This window comes from Cebus imitator, unplaced genomic scaffold (assembly GCF_001604975.1).
Source record: "Cebus imitator isolate Cc_AM_T3 unplaced genomic scaffold, Cebus_imitator-1.0 Scaffold652, whole genome shotgun sequence".
Classification (NCBI taxonomy): Eukaryota; Metazoa; Chordata; class Mammalia; order Primates; family Cebidae; genus Cebus; species Cebus imitator.
Window position 1 is genome coordinate 188,837 of NW_016107967.1, and position 21,887 is coordinate 210,723.

A 21,887-nucleotide genomic window follows, 5' to 3' on the forward strand; every position below is an offset into this window, starting at 1 on the left:
GCCTCCTGAGTAGCTGGGATTACAGGCACGCGCCACCACGCCCAGCTAATTTTTTTTGTATTTTTAGTAGAGACGGGGTTTCACCATGTTGACTAGGATGGTCTCGATCTCTTGACCTCGTGATCCACCCGCCTCAGCCTCCCAAAGTGCTGGGATTACAGGTGTGAGCCACTGTGCCCGGCTTCTCTAGTTCTTTTAATTATGATGTTAGGATGTCAATTTTAGATCTTTCCCACTTTCTCCTGTGGGCATTTAGTGCTATAAATTTCCCTCTAAACACTGCTTTAGCTGTGTCCCAGAGATTCTAGTACATATGTCCTTGTCCTCACTGGTTTCAAAGAACCTATTTATTTCTGCCTTAATTTCGTTATTTACCCAGTATTCATTCAGGAGCAAGTTGTTCAGCTTCCATGTAGTTGTGTGGTTTTGAGTTTCTTAATCCTGAGTTCTAATTTGATTGACTGTGGTCTGAGACACTGTTTGTTATCATTTCCATTCTTTTGCATTTGCTGAGGAGTGTTTTACTACCAATTATGTGGTCAATTTTAGAGTAAGTGTGATGTGGTGCTGAGAAGAATGTATATTCTGTGGATTTGGGGTGGAGAGTTCTGTAGATGTCCATTAGGTCTGCTTGGTCCAGAGCTGAGTTCACGTCCTGAATATCCTTAATTTTCTGAAGTGTCTTAATTTTCATTATCTGTCTAATATAGACAGTGAGGTGTTAGAGTCTCCCACTATTATTGTGTGGGAGTCTAAATCTCTTTGTAGGTCTCTAAGAACTTGCTTTATGAATCTGGGTGCTCCTGTATTGGGTGCATATATATTTAGGATAGTTAGCTTTTCTTGTTGCATTGTTACATCTTTACCAATATGTAATGTCCTTCTTTGTCTCTTTTGATCTTTGTTGGTTTAAGTCTGTTTTGTCAGAGACTAGGATTGCAATCCCTGCTTTTTTTTTTTTTGCTTTCCATTTGCTTGGTAAATCTTCCTCCATCCCTTTATTTTGAGCTATGTGTGTCTTTGCACATGAGATGGGTCTCCTGAATACAGCACACTGATGGGTCCTGACTCTTTGTCCAGTTTTCCAGTCTGTGTCATAATTGGGGCATTTAGCCTGTTTACGTTTAAGGTTAATATTGTTATGTGTGAATTTGATCCTGTCATTATGATGCTAGCTGGTTGTTTTGCCCATTAGTTGGTGCAGTTTCTTCATAGTGTTGATGGTATTTACAATTCGGTATCTTTTTGCAGTGGCTGGTAATGGTTTTTCCTTTCCATATTTAGTGCTTCCTTCAGGAGCTCTTATAAGGCAGGCCTGGTGGAGACAAAAATCTCAGCATTTGCTTGCGTGTAAAGGATTTTATTTCTCCTTTGCTTATGAAGCTTAGTTCGGCTGGACATGAAATTTTGGATTGAAATTTTTTTTCTTTATGAATGTTGAATATTGGCCCCCACTCTCTTCTGGCTTGTAGGATTTCTGCAGAGAGATCTGCTGTTAGTCTTGATGGGCTTCCCTTTGTGGGTAACCCTACCTTTTCTCTCTGGCTGCCCTTAACATTTTTTCCTTCATTTCATCCTTGGTGAATCTGACAATTATGTGTCTTAGGGTTGCTCTTCTTGAGGGGTATCTTTGTGATGTTCTCTGTATTTCCTGAATTTAAATGTTATCCTGTCTTGCTAGGTTGGGTAAGTTCTCCTAGATAGTATCCTGAAGAGCGTTTTCCAACTTGGTTCCATTATCCCTGTCACTTTCAGGTACACCAGTCAAATGTAGGTTTGGTCTTTTCACATAGTCCCATATTTCTTGGAAGCTTTGTTTATGCCTTTCGTTATTTTTTCTCTATTCTTGTCTTCACATCTTATTTTTTTTAAACTGATCTTCAGTCTCTGATATCGTTTCTTCTGCTTGATCAATTCAGCTGTTGATATTTGCATACGCTTCACGAAGTTCTCATGCTGCATTTTTCAGCTCCATCAGATGATATATGTTCTTCTCTAAACTGGTTGTTCTAGTTTGCAATTCCTCTAACCTTTTTTCAAGGTTCTTAGCTTTCTTGCATTGGGTTAGACCATACTCCTTTAGCTTGGAGTTTGTTTTTAACCCACCTTCTGAAGCCACTTCGATCAATTCATTAAACTCATTCTCCTTCCAGTGTTTGTTTGTTTGTTTGTTTGTTTGTTTGTTTGTTTTTCTCCATCCAGTTTTGTTCTCTTGCCAGAGAGGAGTTGTGATCCTTTGGAGGAGAAGGGGCATTCTGGTTTTTGGAATTTTCAGCTTTTTTGTGCTGGCTTTTTCTCGTCTTTGTGGATTTATGTATTCTTTGATGTTGGTGACCTTTGGATGTGGTCTATGTGCGGACATCGTTTTTGTTGATGTAGATGCTATTCCTTTCTGTTTGTTAGTTCACCTTCAAAACAGGCCCCTCTGCTGCAGGTCTGCTGGAGTTTGCTGGAGGTTTACTCCAGACCCTGTTTGCCTGGGTATTATCAGCAGAGGCTGCAGAACAGCAAAGATTGCTGCCCGTTCTTCCTCTGGAAGCCTCATCCCACAGGGGCACCCACCAGATGCCAGCCAGAGCTCTCCTGTATGAGGCGTTTGTCAACCCCTCCTGAGAGGTGTCTCTCAGTCAAGAGGCAAGGGGGTCAGGGGCCCACTTAAGGAGGCAGTCTGTCCCATAGCAGAGCTTGAGCACTGTGCTGGGAGATTCACTGTTCTCTTCAGAGCTGGCAGGTAGGAACGTTTAAGTCTGCTGAAGCTGTGCCCACAGCCACCCCTTCCCCCAGGGGCTCTGTTCCAGCGAGATGGTAGTTTTATCTATAAGCCCCTGACTGGGGCTGCTACCTTTCTTTCAGAGTTGCCCTGCCCACCAAGGAAGAATCTAGAGAGGCAGTCTGGCTACAGCAGCTTTGCTGAGCTGTGGTGGGCACCACCCAGTTGGAACTTAGCTGTGGCTTTGTTTACACTGTGAGGGTAAAACCGTGTACTCAAGCTTCAGTAATGGCAGATGCCCCCCCCCGCCACCCCCTCTGCTACCAAGCTCAAGCACCCCAGTTCAACTCCAGACTACTGTGTGACAGTGAGAATTTCAAGCCAGTGGACCTTAGTCTGAAGGGTTCCATGGGGGTGGGATCCACTGAGATAGACCACTTGGCTCCCTGGCTTCAGCCTCCTTTGTAGAGGAGTGAACAGTTCTGTCTCTCTGACATTCCAGGCATTACTGGGGTATGAAAAAAAAAAAAAAAAAGTCCTGCAACTAGCTCAGTGTCTAACCAAATGGCAACCCAATTTTATGCTTGAAACCCAGGCCCCTGGTGGGGTAGGCACCCAAAGGAATCTCCTGGTCTGCACGTTGCAAAGACCATGAGAAAAGCATAGTATCTGGGCCAGAATGCATCATCTCTCACAACACAGTCCCTCACAGCTTCCCTTGGTTAGGGGAGGGAGTTCCCTGACCCCTTGAGCTTCCCAGGTGAGGTGACACCCCACCCTGCTTCTGCTTACCTTCTCTGGGCTGCATCCACTGTCTAACCAGTCCCAATGAGATGAGCCAGGTACCTCAGTTCAGAAATGTATTCAGAAATGCAGAAATCACCCACCTTCTGCATTTATCTCACTGGGAACTGCAGACCAGAGCTGTTCCTGTTCAGCCATTTTTGCCCAGTAATCGACCAACTGGTGTTAATTCTTTACATGTTTAGTGGGATTCACCAGTGAAGCCATGTGGTCCAGAGCCTTTTTTTGTTGTTGAGAAGTTCTGGATTGTTTCATTAATCACCTTGCTAGTTTTAGGCCTATTCAGATTTTCTTTTGCTTCATTATACAGTTTTGTTTGATTGTGTGTTTCTAGGAATTTAACCATTTCCTCTAGGTTGTCCGTTTGTTGGCATGCAGTTGTTCTGAGTATTCCCTTATGATTCTTTTTATATATGTAAGATCTGTAGTAATGTCTCCAGTTACATTTCTGATTTTAATAATTTGAGGGTTTTTTCTTCTTAATAATTCTAGCTAAAGGTTTGTCAGTTTTGTTGATCTTTTCAAAGAACCAAGTTTGGGGTTTTTTATTTTTGCTGTATTTTCTATTTTATTTATTGTCATTCTAATCTTTATTATTTTGTTACTTCTGCTAGTTTTGGATTTAGTTTGTTCTTTTTCTAGTTCCTTAAGGTATAAAGTTAAGCTATTGATCTAAGTTGTTTCTTTTTTAATGTAGGCAAACGTTTACAGGTGTAAATTTCCCTTTTATTACTGCTTTTACCATTCCCCTTAAGTTTTGACATGTTTTGGATTTGATTTGTCTCAAGATATTTTATAATTTCCCTTGTGATTTCTTTTTTGAAATCACAACTTTAAAAGTTGTATAAGAGTGTGTAGTTCAATTTACACAGACTTGTGAATCTTTTAATTTTCCTTCAGTTATTGATGTCTAGTTTCATTCCATTTAGATTCTAAAATAAATTTTTTATGATTTTGGTCATTTAAAATATATTAAGACTTGTTTTGTGGCTGAACATACATCATCTATTCTAGAGACTGATATGTACTAGAGAAAAATGCACATTCTGCTATTGGGTGGAATGTTAGGTCCATTTGGTCTGTAGTGGCGTTCAGGTTCTTTATTTTCTTATTGATGTTCTGTCTGGTCATTCTATGCTTTATTGAAATGGGAGTGTTGAAGTCTCCAGTTACCATTCTACAAGTGTCTACTTCTCCCATCAGTTCTGTCAGTATTTGTTTCATATATTTTAGGGCTCTTTTGATTTTTAGTCCATATATGTTTATGGGTGAATTGACCCTTTTATTAATATACCATTTCCTTTTTTATCCAAGACTAGTATTGTCACCCCAGCTCTCTTTTAGCAGCTATTTGCTTGGAATATCTTTGTCCATCCTTTTATTTTCAACTTTTTTATATCTTTAAAGTGAGTGTCCTACAGGTAGCATATATTTAGATCTTGTTTTTCACCATCAGTTCTGCAATCTCCTCTTTTGATTAGAGAGTTTATTTATGTTTAACTAATTGCTGATGAGGAAGGATTTCTGCCATTTTGTTACTTGTTTTCTGTGTGTCTTATAGCTTTGCTGTCTCCCCTTTCTTCCCTTACTGCCTTCTTTTCCTTAATTGATTTTTTGTATTGACAAGTTTTAATCACCTTCACATTTCCTTTTGTATATATTTTATAGATATGTTCTTGTGGTTACCACAGAGATCATGTTTTTATGAACTGCTTAAGTTTTTAAAAGTTATCTTCACTATTTGGTAAGCATGTGGGAACTTGTTTTTATTAAAGGTTGTAGCTCATATACAGACAACCACCACAACTTAAAAGTGGAGAAATTTTGAGGACAGATTTTAGGATTCTTCCTTTGGATTCCTAGGCCAGGCACAGTGGCTCATACGTGTAATCCCAGCACTTTGTGAGGCCGAGGCATGTTCATCACTTGAGTTTGAGACCAGCCTGCCTAGCCAACGTGATGAAATCCCATCTCTACTAAAAATACAAAAACCAGCTGAGGTGGTAGTATGCACCTGTGGTCCCAGCTACTCAGGAGACTGAGGTGGGAGGATCACTTGAGCCCAGGAGGCAGAGGTTGCAGCGAGCTAAGATTGTACCACTGCACTACAGCCTGGGTGACAGAGCAAGACCTCGTCTCAAAAATAAATAAATAAACAAAACCTTCCTTTAGGCTGGGCACAGTGGCTCACGCCTATAATTCCTGCACTTTGGGAGACCAAGGCAGGTGGATCATCAGAGGTCAGGAGTTTAAGATCAGCCTGGCCAACATGATGAAACCAAATCTCTACTAAAAATACAAAAAAAATTAGCTGGGCATGGTGGCACATGCCCATAATCCCAGCTACTCAGGAGGCTAAGGCAGGAGAATCACTTGAACCCGGGAGGCGGAGGTTGCAGTGAGCTGAGATCATGCCACTGCACTCCAGCCTGGGCAACAAAAGTGAAAAAACTCCGTCTAAAAAAAAAAAACAAAGCACCTTCCTTTAGTTCCTGAAAAATCAAATGAATAAGTTCACACCAGGAAAAACTGGTTCTGCTCTATTTCTTTGCCTTTCTATCTCCTTAAGCTCCTCAGGCAATTAGCTAAGGTTTAAAAAAATAAAATCCAAGTGATATGTCAGTACTTCCTAATTTTTTTATTTTGCTTATCATAAGTGCAGATTATGTTACAGTAACTTTGGCAAAATCTGCTTTCCAAAATACCATCATTGTTTTACTTGAATTTGGCCCTTAACTTTAGTCTACATTTGGGCAGGTCTGGTTAGCCTCTCCAACTGTTTGTTTTTTTTTAGATTCATCTCCTGTATGAAGAAAAATACTGTTTTAAGACACAGATATAGTTGGGTTTGTATGTTCACATCACATTTTTTTTTAAATTATAAGTGGCATATCTTATCTGTTGTCATGAGAGAAATATTTTAGCTTTTATATCCTGACTGATGAATATGGTGTAATGGTAAGCTATATGATTTGTGCAAATACAGAGTTTCTAAATACAAAAGTATAACAGTAAGATATCAGATATTTTTGACAAATTTGAAAATTAATAGTTTTTCTCAATTTTGTAATTTCAAGTCATATTATTTCATGGATTCTGTATTAAAATCATGACTGTTTATGACCATGTACAGGCTTTCTCATAGCTGAACTCTTCTGTCTAGAACTTGAAAGGACTTCATGAGATGCCAGATGGTCAGTTGGGTTATGAAGCCAGTTTGGCCAGCCAGCCTTCCTACCTGCTTTACATTCATTTCTTTGACATTTGTCATATGAGTTACTGTTTGATGCTAGGAAGATACAAACGTGCATGGAACAGTACCTGCCCTAAAGGGTTTTCCAGTTAGGTAAGGTGACATAGGCAAATAGTGACAGTGCAGGATTGACCGTGATGAAGACCCTTTGAGACATAAAACAAAATGTTCTCCTATTAAATATCCAAGCTCTTTCAAGCAGGCAGCATCCATTATTTATGGAGGAGGTGGTCCTTGAGTGCAGGTCCTTTGAGTATGTCCTTGAGAGTAGGTATATTTTGAAGGTAGAAATGTTCATTGAGGCTGTTATTTTAGACAGAAGCAATAAAATGAACAAAGATGTTGAACCAGAGCTAAGATGGACCACAAGAGGTGTGGTAGAGGGAGTAACAGAGAAAGGAGGCAGGAAAGGTAGATTAAAACTGGAATATGAAGCCCTTTGAAAAATAATCAAAGGGAAAATGTAGACTCATCTTGTAGGCATCAGGGAGTTTGCACTATACAATGACATCTTTAGCCCAGGTGCCTTAGCTGGGGCGTGGAGTTAGGAATTTACTTCCATAGTCACAGCAGGAAGCCATGGAGGTCTGAACCTAAGCTGGAGCAGTGAGGACAAAGAAGGGTGGGAAACGGAATCCACAGGATTCAGTGACTCATCAAGAATGAAGGCTAAGAGAATGAGTCAGACACCTACAATTTTGACTCTGACTTACTTGGAAACTGAAAGCTGAACAGGCAAGATGGGGAAAGTGTCATGTTTTGGACATGGTGAGCTCCTCGGGCAGCTGGAAACATCAGAAGCTCAGTGGTGGCACTTGCCATGAGTGAACTGTGCGCCGCCACTCCTTCACCATGGAGAGAACCTGAGCATGTTCCTAAAACTTTTTTAATTTGAGAACTTTTCAAACCTAAAAAACTGTACAGAGGCTGTTTCACTATGTCAAATAACTACAAACCTGTGCTTTATACAGAGACATAGCTAATAGGCAAGGCTTTAGCCTTCTTATTGCTCCCTCAGTTTTGCGCCCAGCCTCTGCACCTGCGCTGTCTGGCCCAGTGTCCACCAGCCACTTGCACCCTCTGAACGCTCATAACATGGCCTGTCTAAACTGACATGTGCTATTATTATAAAAACGCCTCCCAGATGTCAGAGGCTTGGTATGAAATAAAGAATGTAAAGTATCCCACTAACAGTATTTTATGCTAAATATATGTTAAAATGAGAGTATTTTGGAAATTGTTTCGGGGCTCCCAACAGCACCCCATGTTAGGTGCCTTGCTGAAAGGACTCTAGGACCCAGCATTTATTTGTACTGCATTCACAGCTGGCATGGACGACAACAGAAGGAAGCTGCCAGGGAGAGACCGCCAGGGACTGGACCAACCTTTGCTCAGGTCCGCATACCGCATCCTTTCCATGAGGGGCATCCTGAGCATGCCTGTTTCTTCAACAACAGCAAATGTGCATGGGCTGAGCACAGTAGCTCACACCTGTTAATTCCCACTCTTTGGGAGGCCAAGGTAGGAGGATTGCCCGAAACCCACCTGGGCAACATAATAAGACAACATCTCTTTAAAAAAAAAAAAAGTTTTAAGTGAGTTTGGCACAGTGGCACATGCCTGTGGTTCCAGCTACTCTGGAGGCTGAGACAAGAGGATCACTTGAGCCCCGGAGGTCAAGGCTGCAGTGAGCTGTGAATCATGCCACTGCATTCCAGCCTGGGCAGCAGAGTGAAACTCTGCCTCCAAGAAGAACAAAAATACAATAGCATATGTGCAGTGTTTCTGCCCAGAGAAACAGAGACTCACCATTAGAGACTCACCACCCTACGTTCTTATCGGGGTCTGGTCACATAGGCACCTGCTGCTTTGCATGTATCAAAATTTCAGGCTCTCAGCAGGAAAGCAAGTATTTGGCATAAATGATATTTTTTATATAAAGCTTAGGTACAGTGAAGTACCCTTATCTGTTAGAGAATGGATGCCACCCAAGGGCCAGCCTTGCAAGCAGAACCTTTTAAAGGTAGCACCCTCAGGCCTGCTATAATGTTAACTCTGCACAGATATGTTGGGTTAAATAAACTAAATAAGTCAAAATTAATCTACCAATTTCTTTTTTACTTTTTAATGTGGCTACTTGCTCATATTTTTTACTCACGTTTATTTTGGTCAGCACTGGTCTATATCCACAATGAGAAATTATTTTCTAATGTGTCTTAGTTAAGGTTTTTTTCTATATGCACTATTTTTTTAAATACAAATAGGATAAACAGGTGAAAATCCTGCCTCAAATGATACCTTTATATTAATTCATCACCGAATGTAAGAATAAGTTTAAATTGTAAGGCTGCAAGAGATTTAACTTTATATCCCAAATTTAGCTGTATTACCCAAGAACAAGAAGAAAGCCGCCCCTTGTATGATTAAAATTAGGGGTTTAACAGCGTTTTTTAAAAACAAGAGGCAGCTTGAAAAACCTCCATTTGAAAAGCAAATTTCAGAGCTACAATTAGTAAATTTTTTCATGTTTATCATTAATTCAAATTATTGAACTATTTCTTTTGTTCTCCTCTAAGCTGTTAGTGATTTGTAATTGTTACAATTTCACCCATGGAAACAATTAGTATTTCAGAAGAGGTTTATATAAATGGGCTAATTCTGCATGAGAGATTCACTTCATGCCTACCCATTGTAGATTGCAGATATAACTGAAATAGAATAATTTTGCTAAAATAGATGATGCAGAATAGCAATCAGGATATATTTGGCTTCTTCCCAGGCACTGAATACTAATATATACCTCACTCTTTAAGAAAGATACAGTTTTAGGAAAATAATTTCTAGGACTAGAACTGTGAAAGCAGCAGCAGATATTTTTGTCAGAATAAACCCGTAATGTGATTTTCAGTGGCGTACTGTCCGCGGGACCCCTGCAGGCTTCACTGAAGGACAGCCGTCTTTTAGCATAATTGCCACATCTCATCGAAATTGGGGGGGACATAAAATCCCAGCCCTCCCCTTCCTTTTCACACCATGACCCAGCAGTGAGGAACGGCAGAAGGTAGAAAGTCCTCAGGCTGTAAGTGGAGTCCAGTTCATAACTGGCACTATTTTTGTTATCTTTTATTTATATAAAGATGGTTAGTTCAATCATTTGATTATTTGAATTGAAGTATACCATTAATATTCCATATCAATAACTGATGCTTGACTCTCATTTCCACCAGCCATGCTTACCCAGTGAAAAGCCATAAAGGTTAATGTGGGTGTAATTATAAATATAACTCACATTTCTATGAAACAAAATCTGAACAGCATCAGTGCCGTTTTCTAATCGCTTTAAATAATATGGAGAGCAGTTGCAAAGAATTTATAATAAAAACTGAGGACATCTTTCTCTTACTGCTCAATCAGTGATGAACACAGAGCGGCAAACCTGTCTTTAAGGCCACCTTTGAAGTTATAAAGAGCCATCAAAGTGGAGGTCACATATTGTTCTGTAGATAAACCTTAAAACCTAATGGTAGTTTTATTCATGAAATTCGAATGCCAAGGAGCCACAGTGCTGTTTATTACCTCATTCAGCTTGTCTTGAAAATGATTTATCTTTCCTACATCACCTTTTTGTGAACTAGATAGAATATAATATACAATTATATCATATGTAATAGAATTACACTGTGGTACATAAATAAAAACAGCAACTCCAGTTTGTAAAAATGAGGAAATCAAAAATACTGTATGTTTCTCTTGGCCATTTTTTAATATTATTCAGTGCCCCCATTTGTATAACACAGTTTTATGATATCTTTGACAAAAGAAAGTAGGTGCACTAGCTAATTTTGTAAAGTGAATAAAACACCACCAGCTGCTCCCCTGCCCTCAGTCTGATGGCACGTTTGTGTAACTGACACCTGTTGTCTTCCTGATGAGCCTTGGAACCATCAATGTTATCTAAGAATCATGTATTTTAATGGTTTTAGTGATACCATTTAGACAGGTTAACAGTCTCTGGATAAATTACTTATTAGATATATACATCATTTGCATTTAATGTAAAACAGAAGTATCATGATTGAGACCACTAATTGCATAGTCTCACCAAATTTTAGAACCAGACGTCTGAGAGACACGTATTCCATCCCTTTTGTTTTAAAAGAGAAAGCTGAGGCCCAAGGAGATGAAGTATCTTAAAATATGTGGACTAAATGACAATAGAAATTATTTTTATTGATTACTAGTTCGTTGTTTTTTCCACTTTCTGTTGCATGGTGCTATTTCCCAAGTTTCTTCACAGTTCATAGCTATTATTGTGGACTCTTCAGTCATGTCAGCCACCAAGGGGTTCTCATACTTGAACTGCAGCAGCTGAGTACTCCACAGGTGAATAAGCTTAACAGTTCAGTGTGAAGACTGTTGAGCTGTATATAGAGAAAGTCTAAACTCAACTGCAGGTTGGCTTACAGTGAGGAGCGGGAAGGGGATAAGCAAACCCTAGTTCATAATGACTAGATTTTTAACCTGTTGTACTGAAACTTGGGTGAATAATATCGTTTAGGGGATTCTGCTTAAAGAGAGATTATGGTCATACTCTTAATAGCAAAGCAATTTTGGATATTCACTATGGACCTACATTTGTCAGATTATGTTTTGGAGTTATCTAGGCACCTAATAAATGCCTGTTTTTCCAGCCCATGTTCACAGCCCATTGAGAAATAGAGTATGTAAGGCATATGGATGAAAAAAATATCAGTTTTATTACTGATAATGTACTGCAATTGGAGAATGTGGTCAGATATGCCAAACTTTCATGACTGCTCTCTAAAGAGTCTTCTCTTTGGAGGGGAAAAAAATACTACTCATGGCTGTTTTAAAAATTATTGTATTACATATTTATTAAGAGAAAGATAATATTTAGAAAAAATCTTATTAGTCAAGTAAAATTTTAGATACTAATTGTATCTTGAAAAACCTGAAAGAAAATATAAAAAATATTTGAGGTATGTTAGCATAATATAGAGCAATATTCAATTCTCCCTCCTTGATGTAGCAAATATTTTCTGAAAATCAAAAGTATTGAATCTTTTAGACAGGAAATACATTTTGTCCAGCTACAATTTCAGAAGACAAAACTGTTAAGTTTTGGGCCACGCACAGTGGCTCATGCCTGTAATCCCAACACTTTGGGAGGCTGAGGCAGGCAGATCACTTAAGGTCAGGAGTTTGAAACCAGCCTGGCGGAATGGTAAAACCTCATCTCCACTGAAAAATACAAAAATTAGCTGAGTGTGTTGGCATGTGCCTGTAGTCACAGCTAGTCGGGGAGGCTGAGGCAGAAAAATCACTTGAACCTGGGAGGTGGAGGTTGCAGTGAGCTGATATGGTGCCACTGCATTCCAGCCTTGGCAACAGAGTGAGAAAAAAATTGCTAAGGTTTTTCAGCTTCTGTTGTACTATAATCTTGTTGAATGGGAAAATAATAAGCTGTCTCATTTCTTGACTTTCAGATGTTTTGTTTGTTTCTTTACACTGAAATACTTAATACTACTCTGTTGGACTCCTGCCTCCAAGCTAGGAGTTTAGTTCCTAACAGAAGTAAGCACATTGATAATAATAATCCATTCTAACAAAGGTTTACATACACAAGGGGAAGTGCCAAGTAGAGGAGTATGTGGAGCGTGACAGGAACACACAGGAGTGACTGGCTACCCAGGAGAAGTAAGGGGATTTTCACAGATGGTAACATTTGAGATGATTCTGAAAGATGAGTAGGTAGCCGCTACAAAGAGAAACAGAGCCATTCCAGGCTGAAAGAACAACTTAAACATGTAGGAAGTTACATGGTTTATATTCTTTTAGTGTCATATATACCTTTAGTGTCTTTAAAACAATTTTTTTGGCCAAGTACGGTGGCTCATGCCTATAATCCCAGCACTTTGGGAGGCTGAGATGGGTGGATCACGAGGTCAGGAGATCAAGACCATCCTAGTTAAAAGGGTAAAACCCCATCTCTACTAAAAATACCAAAAATTAGCGGGCATGGCAGCACATGCCTGTAATCCCAGCTGCTTGGGAGGCTAAGACAGGAAAACTGCTTGAACCTGGGAGGCGAAGGTTGCAGTGAGCCAAGATCATGCCATTGCACTCCAGCCTGGGTGACAGCGGGAGACTTCCCCCTCTCCCCTGCCAAAAAAATACATACATACATACATACATACATACATACATACATACATACATATAAAAAATAAAGTTTCCTTTCCTCTCCCGGACATTTTTTTTAAAAAAAGCAATTTTTTTGAATTCAGAAGAGTGGATTTCTTTTATTATGGGTAAAATATACTTAACAAAATGTATTATTTTAGCCATTTTAACTATACGGTTCAGTGGCATTAAGTAACATTTATTCACATTATTGTGCAATCATCACCACTGTCTATATTCAGAACTTTTTTGTTTTCTCAGACTGAAGCTTTGCACCCATTAAACATCACCTCCCCATTCTCCCTCTTTCTGGCCCCTGGTAACCTCTTCTACTTTCTGTCTCTATGGATTTGCCTCTTCTAGGTACCTCAATAAGTGGAATCATATGGTATTTCTCATACGATAATATATAACTATAAATAATTATGCTAAGTGAAATATATGGCTTCGTCCTTGTATGTATCAGAATTTCATTTCTTTTTATGATCGAATCACATTCCATTGTCTGGTAGATGCCACATTGTTTATCCATTCACCCATCAATGGGCATTTTGTTTGTTCCCACCTTCTGCATATTGTGCATAATGCTGCTGTGAACATTGGTATGCAAGTAACTGAGTTCCTGCTTTCAGTTCTTTGGAGTAGATAGCTAAAAGTAAAATTGCTGGATAATAAGGTAATTCTACTTAACTTTTTGAGGCGTCTCCAGACAATTTTCCATAACGGCTGCACCATGTTATATTCTCACCAGCAGTGCAGAAAGGTTCCAGTGTCTCTACATCCTTGCCAACATTGTCTTTCAAAGTTTTGAAAAAAAATTTACCAGATTGTATACTGGTTCCATAAGAACCATTGGAAATGCATTCATGTTATCATTTCATTAAAAATGACCTTTTGGGGCCTAGCATAAGAAAAAGTTTGAATGAGCCAGCATCAGAGAATATTGACATTTGTCTTATTGTTTGAATAGTACAGAGTTTATTCAAGTAAAGGCTGTTGAAGTAAGAAAGTACTCTGATAAAGTTGGATTTGTTACGTATAAAATAAATCAAAATTGGGTGTTATGCCTGCTCTTTGCAACACTGTTTTCTCTTCCTGCAGCTCCCTGCACGGGCAGCACTTTCTTTTGCCATAGCAACATGTGCATCAATAATTCTTTAGTCTGTAATGGTGTCCAAAATTGTGCATACCCTTGGGATGAAAATCATTGTAAAGGTGAGTTTGATGTAAAGGCCAGCCTTTTTGAGAAAAAAGTAACTATTGCCCTTCATTAGGAAACACTTAAAATGTTATTTTCTACAACAGTGCTTAGCATAGTTGCTTTGGCAGAAATGCAAACATATAAATGTTCTTTTAAATGGATTATAGACCTGGGATGCGGTGAAAGCAAAGAAAAATACTCTAAACAAAAGCATTTTTGTCTACAAACTGTTAAGTTGTTCAAAAGTGTATTATGGCCGGGGGCGGTGGCTCACGCCTATAGATCCCAGCACTTTGGGAGGCCCAGGTGGGCAGATCACTTGAAGTCAGGAGTTCAAGACCGGCTTGGCTAACATGGTGAAACCCTGTTTCTACTAAAAATACAAAAAAATTAGCCGAACGTGGTGGCGTACGCCTGTAATCCCACCTACTTGTGAGGCTGAGACAGGAGAATCGCTTGAACCCAGGAGGCAGAGGTTGCAGTGAGCTGAGAATGTGCCATCGCACTCCAGCTTAGACAACAAGAGTGAAACTCTGTCTCAAAAAAAAAAAAAAAAAAAGTGTATCGTGGTATGCCTTGCCTTTATTTTGCTACTGTTGTTGAAGTTTGTCATTTGTATTATAAGCATTATTTAGTTGTCAAAATAATTTAGAGGTTAGCCTGCATTATGTGGAAATACTGTTTAATAAAAATCAACTTGCAGATTCAGTCTTACAACATAAAAACAGAAACATTCTATGAACTGCTTTTTTAAATTTCACAACATTTCCTATGCTATATTCCCAGTGTGTACTCACTGAAAGATGAATGCAGCTTGTGGTTAATGGTTGAATGTCTGCAAGCTGGTTGTCGGTTGACTGTCTCAGAACTAAAGGTGATCTACCTTTTATCCTCTAAGACGGCAGCCCCCAGCCTTTATGGCACCAATAACTGGTTTCATAGAAGACAATTTTTTCATGGAACAGGGGTGGGTCGAGAGGGTTGGTTTCAGGATGATTTAAGTGCATTACATTTATTGTGCACTTTATTACTATGTTGTATATAATGAAATAATTATCAACTCACCATAATGTAGAATCAGTGTGAGCCCTGAGCTTGTTTTCCTTCAACTAGACAGTCCCATCTGGGGCTGATGAAAGACAATGACAGAACATCAGGCATTGGATTCTCCTAAGGAGCACATAGCCTATGTCTCTCAAATGCACGGTTCACAATAGGGCTCCTGCTGCTGTGAGAATCTAATGCCACTGCTGATCTGACAGTGGGTAGAGCTCCAGGTAATGCGAGTGACGGGGAGCGGCAGCAAATACAGAGCTCGCTCACTCACTGTTCACTTCCTGCAGTGCAACCCAGTTCTTGTCTATGGCCAAGGGGTGGGGACCCAGGCTGTAAGAGTTCAGCAAATATCTTACTGTGAAAAGGTGATGTAATCTGATATGGCTGTCATAAATACTTGACATGAAGTGTTTTCAGGTAATCATTCAAAAACAGTAGATCATGATAATATACTGGATAGGTTAGTCTGATGATGTTAGTTTGCTCTCCCTGGGGTCATCAGTAGATGTGGGTATACCTGAACATGGCAGTTGGTCAAACCAATCATCAAGCAGAAAGCTAAACTTGATAGCAAAAAAGTACTTATTTGGCATAGTCTATTTTTATGTAATTGATTTGATTTGCAGAATGTGTGCATTTCTGTGTCTTCTGAAGAATGGGACCACGAACTTTATCTTTTTTATAATCTATCTATACTGTGGTTGGTAACTTTTAACAAGAAATTATAATAGAGTTGTTTTGTTTAAAAACCTAATTGTAAATGCATTGTCTGTAGTATATTTGGCCCAAGTATTCTGCTTTACCTAAAAATACCTTACTGATTTGTACCAGGATTCATATTAATGTATTTTGAAAACTTAACATTTCTCATTTTCTTTCTACAGAAAAGAAAAAAGCAGGACTCTTTGAGCAAATTACTAAAACTCATGGGACAATTATTGGCATTACTTCAGGGATTGTCTTGGTCCTTCTCATTATTTCCATTTTAGTACAAGTGAAACAGCCTCGAAAAAAGGTCATGGCTTGCAAAACTGCTTTTAATAAAACCGGGTTCCAAGAAGTGTTTGATCCTCCTCATTATGAACTGTTTTCATTAAGGGACAAAGAGATTTCTGCAGACCTGGCAGACTTGTCAGAAGAATTGGACAACTACCAGAAGATGCGGCGCTCCTCCACTGCCTCCCGCTGCATTCACGACCACCACTGTGGGTCGCAGGCCTCCAGCGTCAAACAAAGCAGGACCAACCTCAGTTCCATGGAACTTCCTTTCCGAAATGACTTTGCACAACCACAGCCAATGAAAACATTTAATAGCACCTTCAAGAAAAGTAGTTACACTTTCAAACAGGGACACGACTGCCCTGAGCAGGCCCTAGAAGACCGAGTAATGGAGGAGATTCCCTGTGAAATTTATGTCAGGGGGCGAGAAGATTCTGCACAAGCATCCATATCCATTGACTTCTAATATTCTGCTAAAGGTGATGTGAATTCTTAAGTGTGTATGTATGCAGCCTCCTGGACACCATACTGTTTCCAGCAGCCAACCCTTTTCTCCCATCACAGCTATGAAGACCTTGATTTACCATTAACCTATCATTATGGTGATGTTTTTATTCTTTCAGGCAGTCTATATATGTTAAACCAATCAAGGAACTTACTCTATTCAGTGTGAACAATAATCATCATCTATTGCTTTGTGTCATTTATAGAAAGCACCCAGTTAAAGAGCATTGGAAGAGGTGGTTGGATGGAGCCAGGCTCAGGCTGCCTTTTCGTTTTAGCAGGAGGAATACTGCTCTTGACTGATACGGCTCTGTCAATATTTTGATCCTACAATAAACTAAGATTTTTCTTTACATTCCTTTTATTTTTCTTTTCTCCAGATTTGATGTTTTATAAGCCCATAGTTTTACCATTTCAGTTTCTTATATAAATACAAGTGGTTAATGTACCACTTACTTCAATATAGGCATTTCTTCTTGAATGTGTCAAAATACAGCTAGTTACTGTGCCAATTAAGACCCAGTTGTATTTCATCCATCTGTTTCTTCTTGACTAATCTCTGTACTTCTGCCTTTTAATTACTGGGCCCTTAGTCCTTATTTTCTGTGAGAAGTAGTAGATGATATGATTTATCACCTTTCAATTAAATTTTTTCTCAGTTATACTAGAAAATTTCATAATCCTGGATTATATGTACCATTGCCAGCTGTGACTAAAAATGCGAAAAAGATAAAAACTTGTAGCAAGCCTTTGAAGTTTCCCAAGTATGGTCACATTCAGTGATAGCCCATTCATTCCAGCAGCCATTTCATTCACTTTGGGAGAGGCCTATAATTACATTTATTTGCAATGTTTCTCTTTGCTAGATTGTTACATAGCTCCCATTCTATTGGTTTTGCTTACCGCATATGGTAACCAAGGTTGGATGGAGTTAAAGGGAATTTTTTAGAAACTGGGTGAGCCTTGAGATGGCTTCTTACCTGGGACAGGACATTTTTCTAGCTCTTAAGAAAAATAACGTCCACTTTTTTTTAACCTGCACTTTTGACTTTTTTTATGGTATATAAAAATAATTTATAAACATAAAAGTTCATTGTGTTTTTTTAGACTTTTGATATTATTTGATACTGTACAAACTTTATTAAATCAAGATGAAAGACCTACAGGGCAGATTCCTTTCAGTGTTCACATCAGCGGCTTTGTATGCAAATATGCCATGTTGGACCTGGACACTATAACTTATTGTAAAGACCTTGGTAATGTGGACATAAGCTCTTTCTTTCCTGTTGTTACTGTATTTAGTTTGTGATAAATTTTTCACTGTGTGATATTTATTGCTCTGAATCACTACACAAATCCTATATTAAAATATACATTGTACATGATCCTTTAATCATGTTATTTATGCCACTGAGGTTGTGGATCTTAAGATATGTGCAGAAAGGAACTCATTTATCAAATTGTAAGTAATACAGACATGCCATTTAAAAGAGGTAAATCCCTGTTTTCTATATTTTGGTAGTAAATTCTCAATGAAATAAGAAGTTGAAGTTTTACTGGATTTTATTAACTCTTAAATATTGCATAGATATGTTCTCAGATTAGTGAAAATTGTGACTTTAAATATGATACACATATACTGCCTCAGAATGCTTTCTTATATCAAAGCTTTTGTTTTTTAAAAAAAGTAGATAATATTCAGGAGACAGAAAGGCCTACACATAGTGTATTCATGATTTAAATGTTTTTTTAAGCCAGCATATTTTCTTGTTTTAACAGTACAACTTGGAAACATAAAAAGGCATGATACATATAATATTCAATGAACTAATACCAGAGACAGCTAAGTTTTTTCAATAGTTATTCAGAACAAGCATTTTAGTAGGTAACTTGTGCCAGCCAACATTTGAACAGCATATAAATACATAATACAACAACTATAATCTCATTCTTCATAATGATAAAAGGGAAATTCGCATATTTTCTATGTAAAATTATATCCATTTTTAAAAATAGCTGTTAAACCCATCTTTAATCTTTAGATTATAGTAACAAATAATACAGTATGCTAAACTATGTTATCTATAGTCACTTGTAACTATATTTTTATTTGTGAAATTTGATTTCTATTTTCTTTTAAAAGGTCTTCAACAGGCCTGCAAAATACAATCTTTAAAGAAGACATGTAACAGTAAAATAGCACAGAAGTGCATAGTTTTATACAAGTCAATGTAGCAAGTAAAGTTTAGACAGTAAGTTTGGTTCTGAATTTTCTGGCTGCTAAAACAGTTTTTGCTTTTCACAGTAGAAAGCAAATTTATGTGCAGGGGCTAGTTTCCTCTAGAACTACAGCATGAGGGTTTTTATGTAGGAACATTTCCCCAGAATGTAAAAAGGATGCAACATGCAGAGAGAGGTTGTAATGGTGCCCCTTAACCCAGTGAAGGCACAACTTAATGTCATCTAGGAACATTGGTTTGGGGTTGGTCTATGTTGTCAGGGATAGAACTAAAGAACCAGATGATCAATAGCTAAGCCAGCCTTGGACTGTCACATGTTATGCCTTCATTGAATCATAGATGGGCATTAGATCTCATTTATTTCTTAAATTTGTCTATGCTTTTGGAAGAAGTGAGAATGAAACTAATAAATCTTAGGCATTATTGCCGGAATAATGCTAATGCTGTCTATACAGCATTTAATCTTTGAGATCAGTGAGAAAACTTTACAAATTGCTTACTAAAATGAAAGCCATACAACTTAGTAACAGAAGACGTGAAATTTAGCCATCTTGTGGACTTCATTACACAGTATTAACTGTCACACACAGTACCCCACACAGTGCCCCAGTGTTAAACACATCTAACACAAAATGCAAATCTGGAAGGGGTAAATATCTTCAATTCAGAAACAGCATTAAGGATACCTGTATAGTATTGTCACTGTTATCTTCCATCTGCAATTCACCATGTCATCCCCCAAGTGCCCACAGATCTATTGCAGGAAACCTACTAATCCCAACATCTAAAGTATGTAAGATATTCCTAAAGTATGTAGGAATAAGGTGTGTGGGGAGAGCGTCAATCTAAAGGTTTAACAAAAAGCAAAGAATGTTCACATTTCACATCACGAAGGAGACTTAAAAGCCTCCTTTAACCCAGCAGCTCTTATATCAGTGTCTTTGTCATGTTTCATAGAATTGTTAGACTTTAAAAGAACTTCCTGAAAGTCTGCCTCTGAACATTTGTATGGTTCTTCCAAAGTCTGACGAGAAAGATGCTTCCCTGTTTCAGGAGTGTGTTCCCTGATAAGAGGGGACGGGAGAAGCCTGGTTGTGATTTCAGGAATAATTCTCAGTCAAAGGAGATTATGCTTTTATTGCAAAATGGGGTTCACTATGTTCATCTCACTTTATTGTAAGTATTAAAAATAATATTCCTTGAATCACACTGATTAGACCCAGAAGGATCATCGAGTTTCTGGTGTTTTTGAAGACCCAAGAAAGACTATCTTGTCCACGTGTATTAATGAGAAGACTGAAACCCACAGAAGTGAAGTGAGCACCAGTGTCTCAAGAACTAGCCTAGTACTTTCTTTTTTTTGCTGTCTCCTGCTTTTGTCAGTTGTAGGTTTTAAAAGTCGAGCACTTCTAAATAGCAGCCCAGATGTTCCATGTAAGCTTGTCAGTCATTCTGATTTGAAATGTAATTTATTCTATATTTTTTTCAATGCATTATATTTTCCCTTTTCTTTAAATGTATGTAACACTGTGTTCTACAGTTTTGTTGCCATGATTCCTTGGCACCTGTGAATTCTTACTAAGCAATGTTTGTTAGCAGGATACAGGCTTGATACTAGGCAGGAAGAACTCCCATGTTTTTGCTTTTCTGATCTTTTTTAAATCTAAAGGAGACAATGTACATTCTAGAAATCAAACATCTGTGTGCCATATCTCTTGAGTTTGGAGAATGATTGGAGTTCGAGCCACTATAAATGACAAAATTATCTTGGATATCTTTTTTAGCTTTCTGCAAAATCACTTACGTTTTATATACCTCTGCTAATAATTCAAACCTCTGAATTTACTTTCCTTTATTAACTTTTTAAAAATGTATTTTTGCAACTGGTTTAATGACTACAAAAGCCTAGAAAGCTAATGACTAGGGTGCATGTTTAGTATGCACTGTCTAGTGTAAATTTTTTTTTAAGCAGTAGATTTTTATTAGAGGTGAACTTCCAGGCCACATGAGAATTCTCATCTGCTTAATCCTAGATTTGGCATTTTACAGAAAAGAATTCTGACTCTCGAACTATAATTAAAAACTTGTTCTGATTTCCTTGCTTGCCTCAATTTCTAAAGTCTAGAATTGGCAAAGAATTTAGATCACTTGTGCCCACAGAATCTGTATTTCTTTCCAGGGCAAAAGTTGGCATTTCCTATCTAGTAGCTTCCAAAATAAAATGATCATAGTTATGATAATAAGTGCAACCTTATTTTTTTACACTGGGAACCATTTTATGCTTTCAAATTAATTAATCTTCAAGGGAAGATGAACTAAAGAAAAAAAATACATTTTGTCCCAGGTTGCCTGCAGGATCCAGTCTACTGCATCCGGTCACTGAAGAAGCAATGAGGACTGGCGTAGAGCAGGCTGCAGAGCCAAGCTGTCCTTTCAGGGTGCACAGTGCACAAGCCATAGCACAGCCTGGAAACATGGATGAGTAGACCTCAACACAGGTGAACGTGAAGTAGGGAGCAAAAGAAGGCGGAAACTCTTGTGAGTTTCACAAGCATCAGGCACAGATCAGGGCACAAAGGAAGAAAGTAGTTATCACTGGTCTGTCTCTGGAAATAGTTACAGAGCAATTGTACTTTGTGTTATTTAGGATGAAGAAACAGGTGTTATTTAAAAGTCCTCTTACCCTCCAAGCTTCGTCATACTCCGCAATGTTGGTTAGGCTGGTCTCAATCTCCCAACCTCAGGCGATCCGCCCTCCTCGGTCTCCCAAAGTGCTGGGATTACAGGCGTGAGCCACTGCGCCTGGCCACCAGTACATATTTCATTGAAACTTTTTTATTTTGAGGCAGAGTCTTGCTTTGTCAGCCAGGCTGGAGTGCAGTGGCACAATCTCGGCTCACTGCAGCCTCGACCTTC

At 38.5% G+C, this 21,887-nt stretch overlaps 1 protein-coding gene and 1 pseudogene across 4 annotated transcripts in view; one reads left to right on the plus strand and one right to left on the minus strand.

Annotated features, from left to right (window-relative positions):
* The window catches only part of LOC108295598, a 13,708-nt pseudogene extending 3,974 nt beyond the window's left edge, over nucleotides 1-9,734 (minus strand).
* NETO2 (neuropilin and tolloid like 2) overlaps nucleotides 1-19,940 on the plus strand; it is a 64,457-nt gene extending 44,517 nt beyond the window's left edge. For 2 of the 4 annotated variants that reach the window (XM_017517910.2, XM_017517911.2), the window contains exons 8-9: nucleotides 14,073-14,186; nucleotides 16,113-19,940. In XM_017517910.2, the coding sequence (XP_017373399.1) occupies nucleotides 14,073-14,186; nucleotides 16,113-16,693 (695 nt within the window). In that variant the 3' untranslated portion in view covers nucleotides 16,694-19,940. The remainder of the gene's footprint in view (nucleotides 1-14,072; nucleotides 14,187-16,112) is intronic. The other 2 variants (XM_037734672.1, XM_037734673.1) reach the window with 1 other exon arrangement.
* The last annotated feature ends 1,947 nt before the right edge of the window (nucleotides 19,941-21,887 follow it).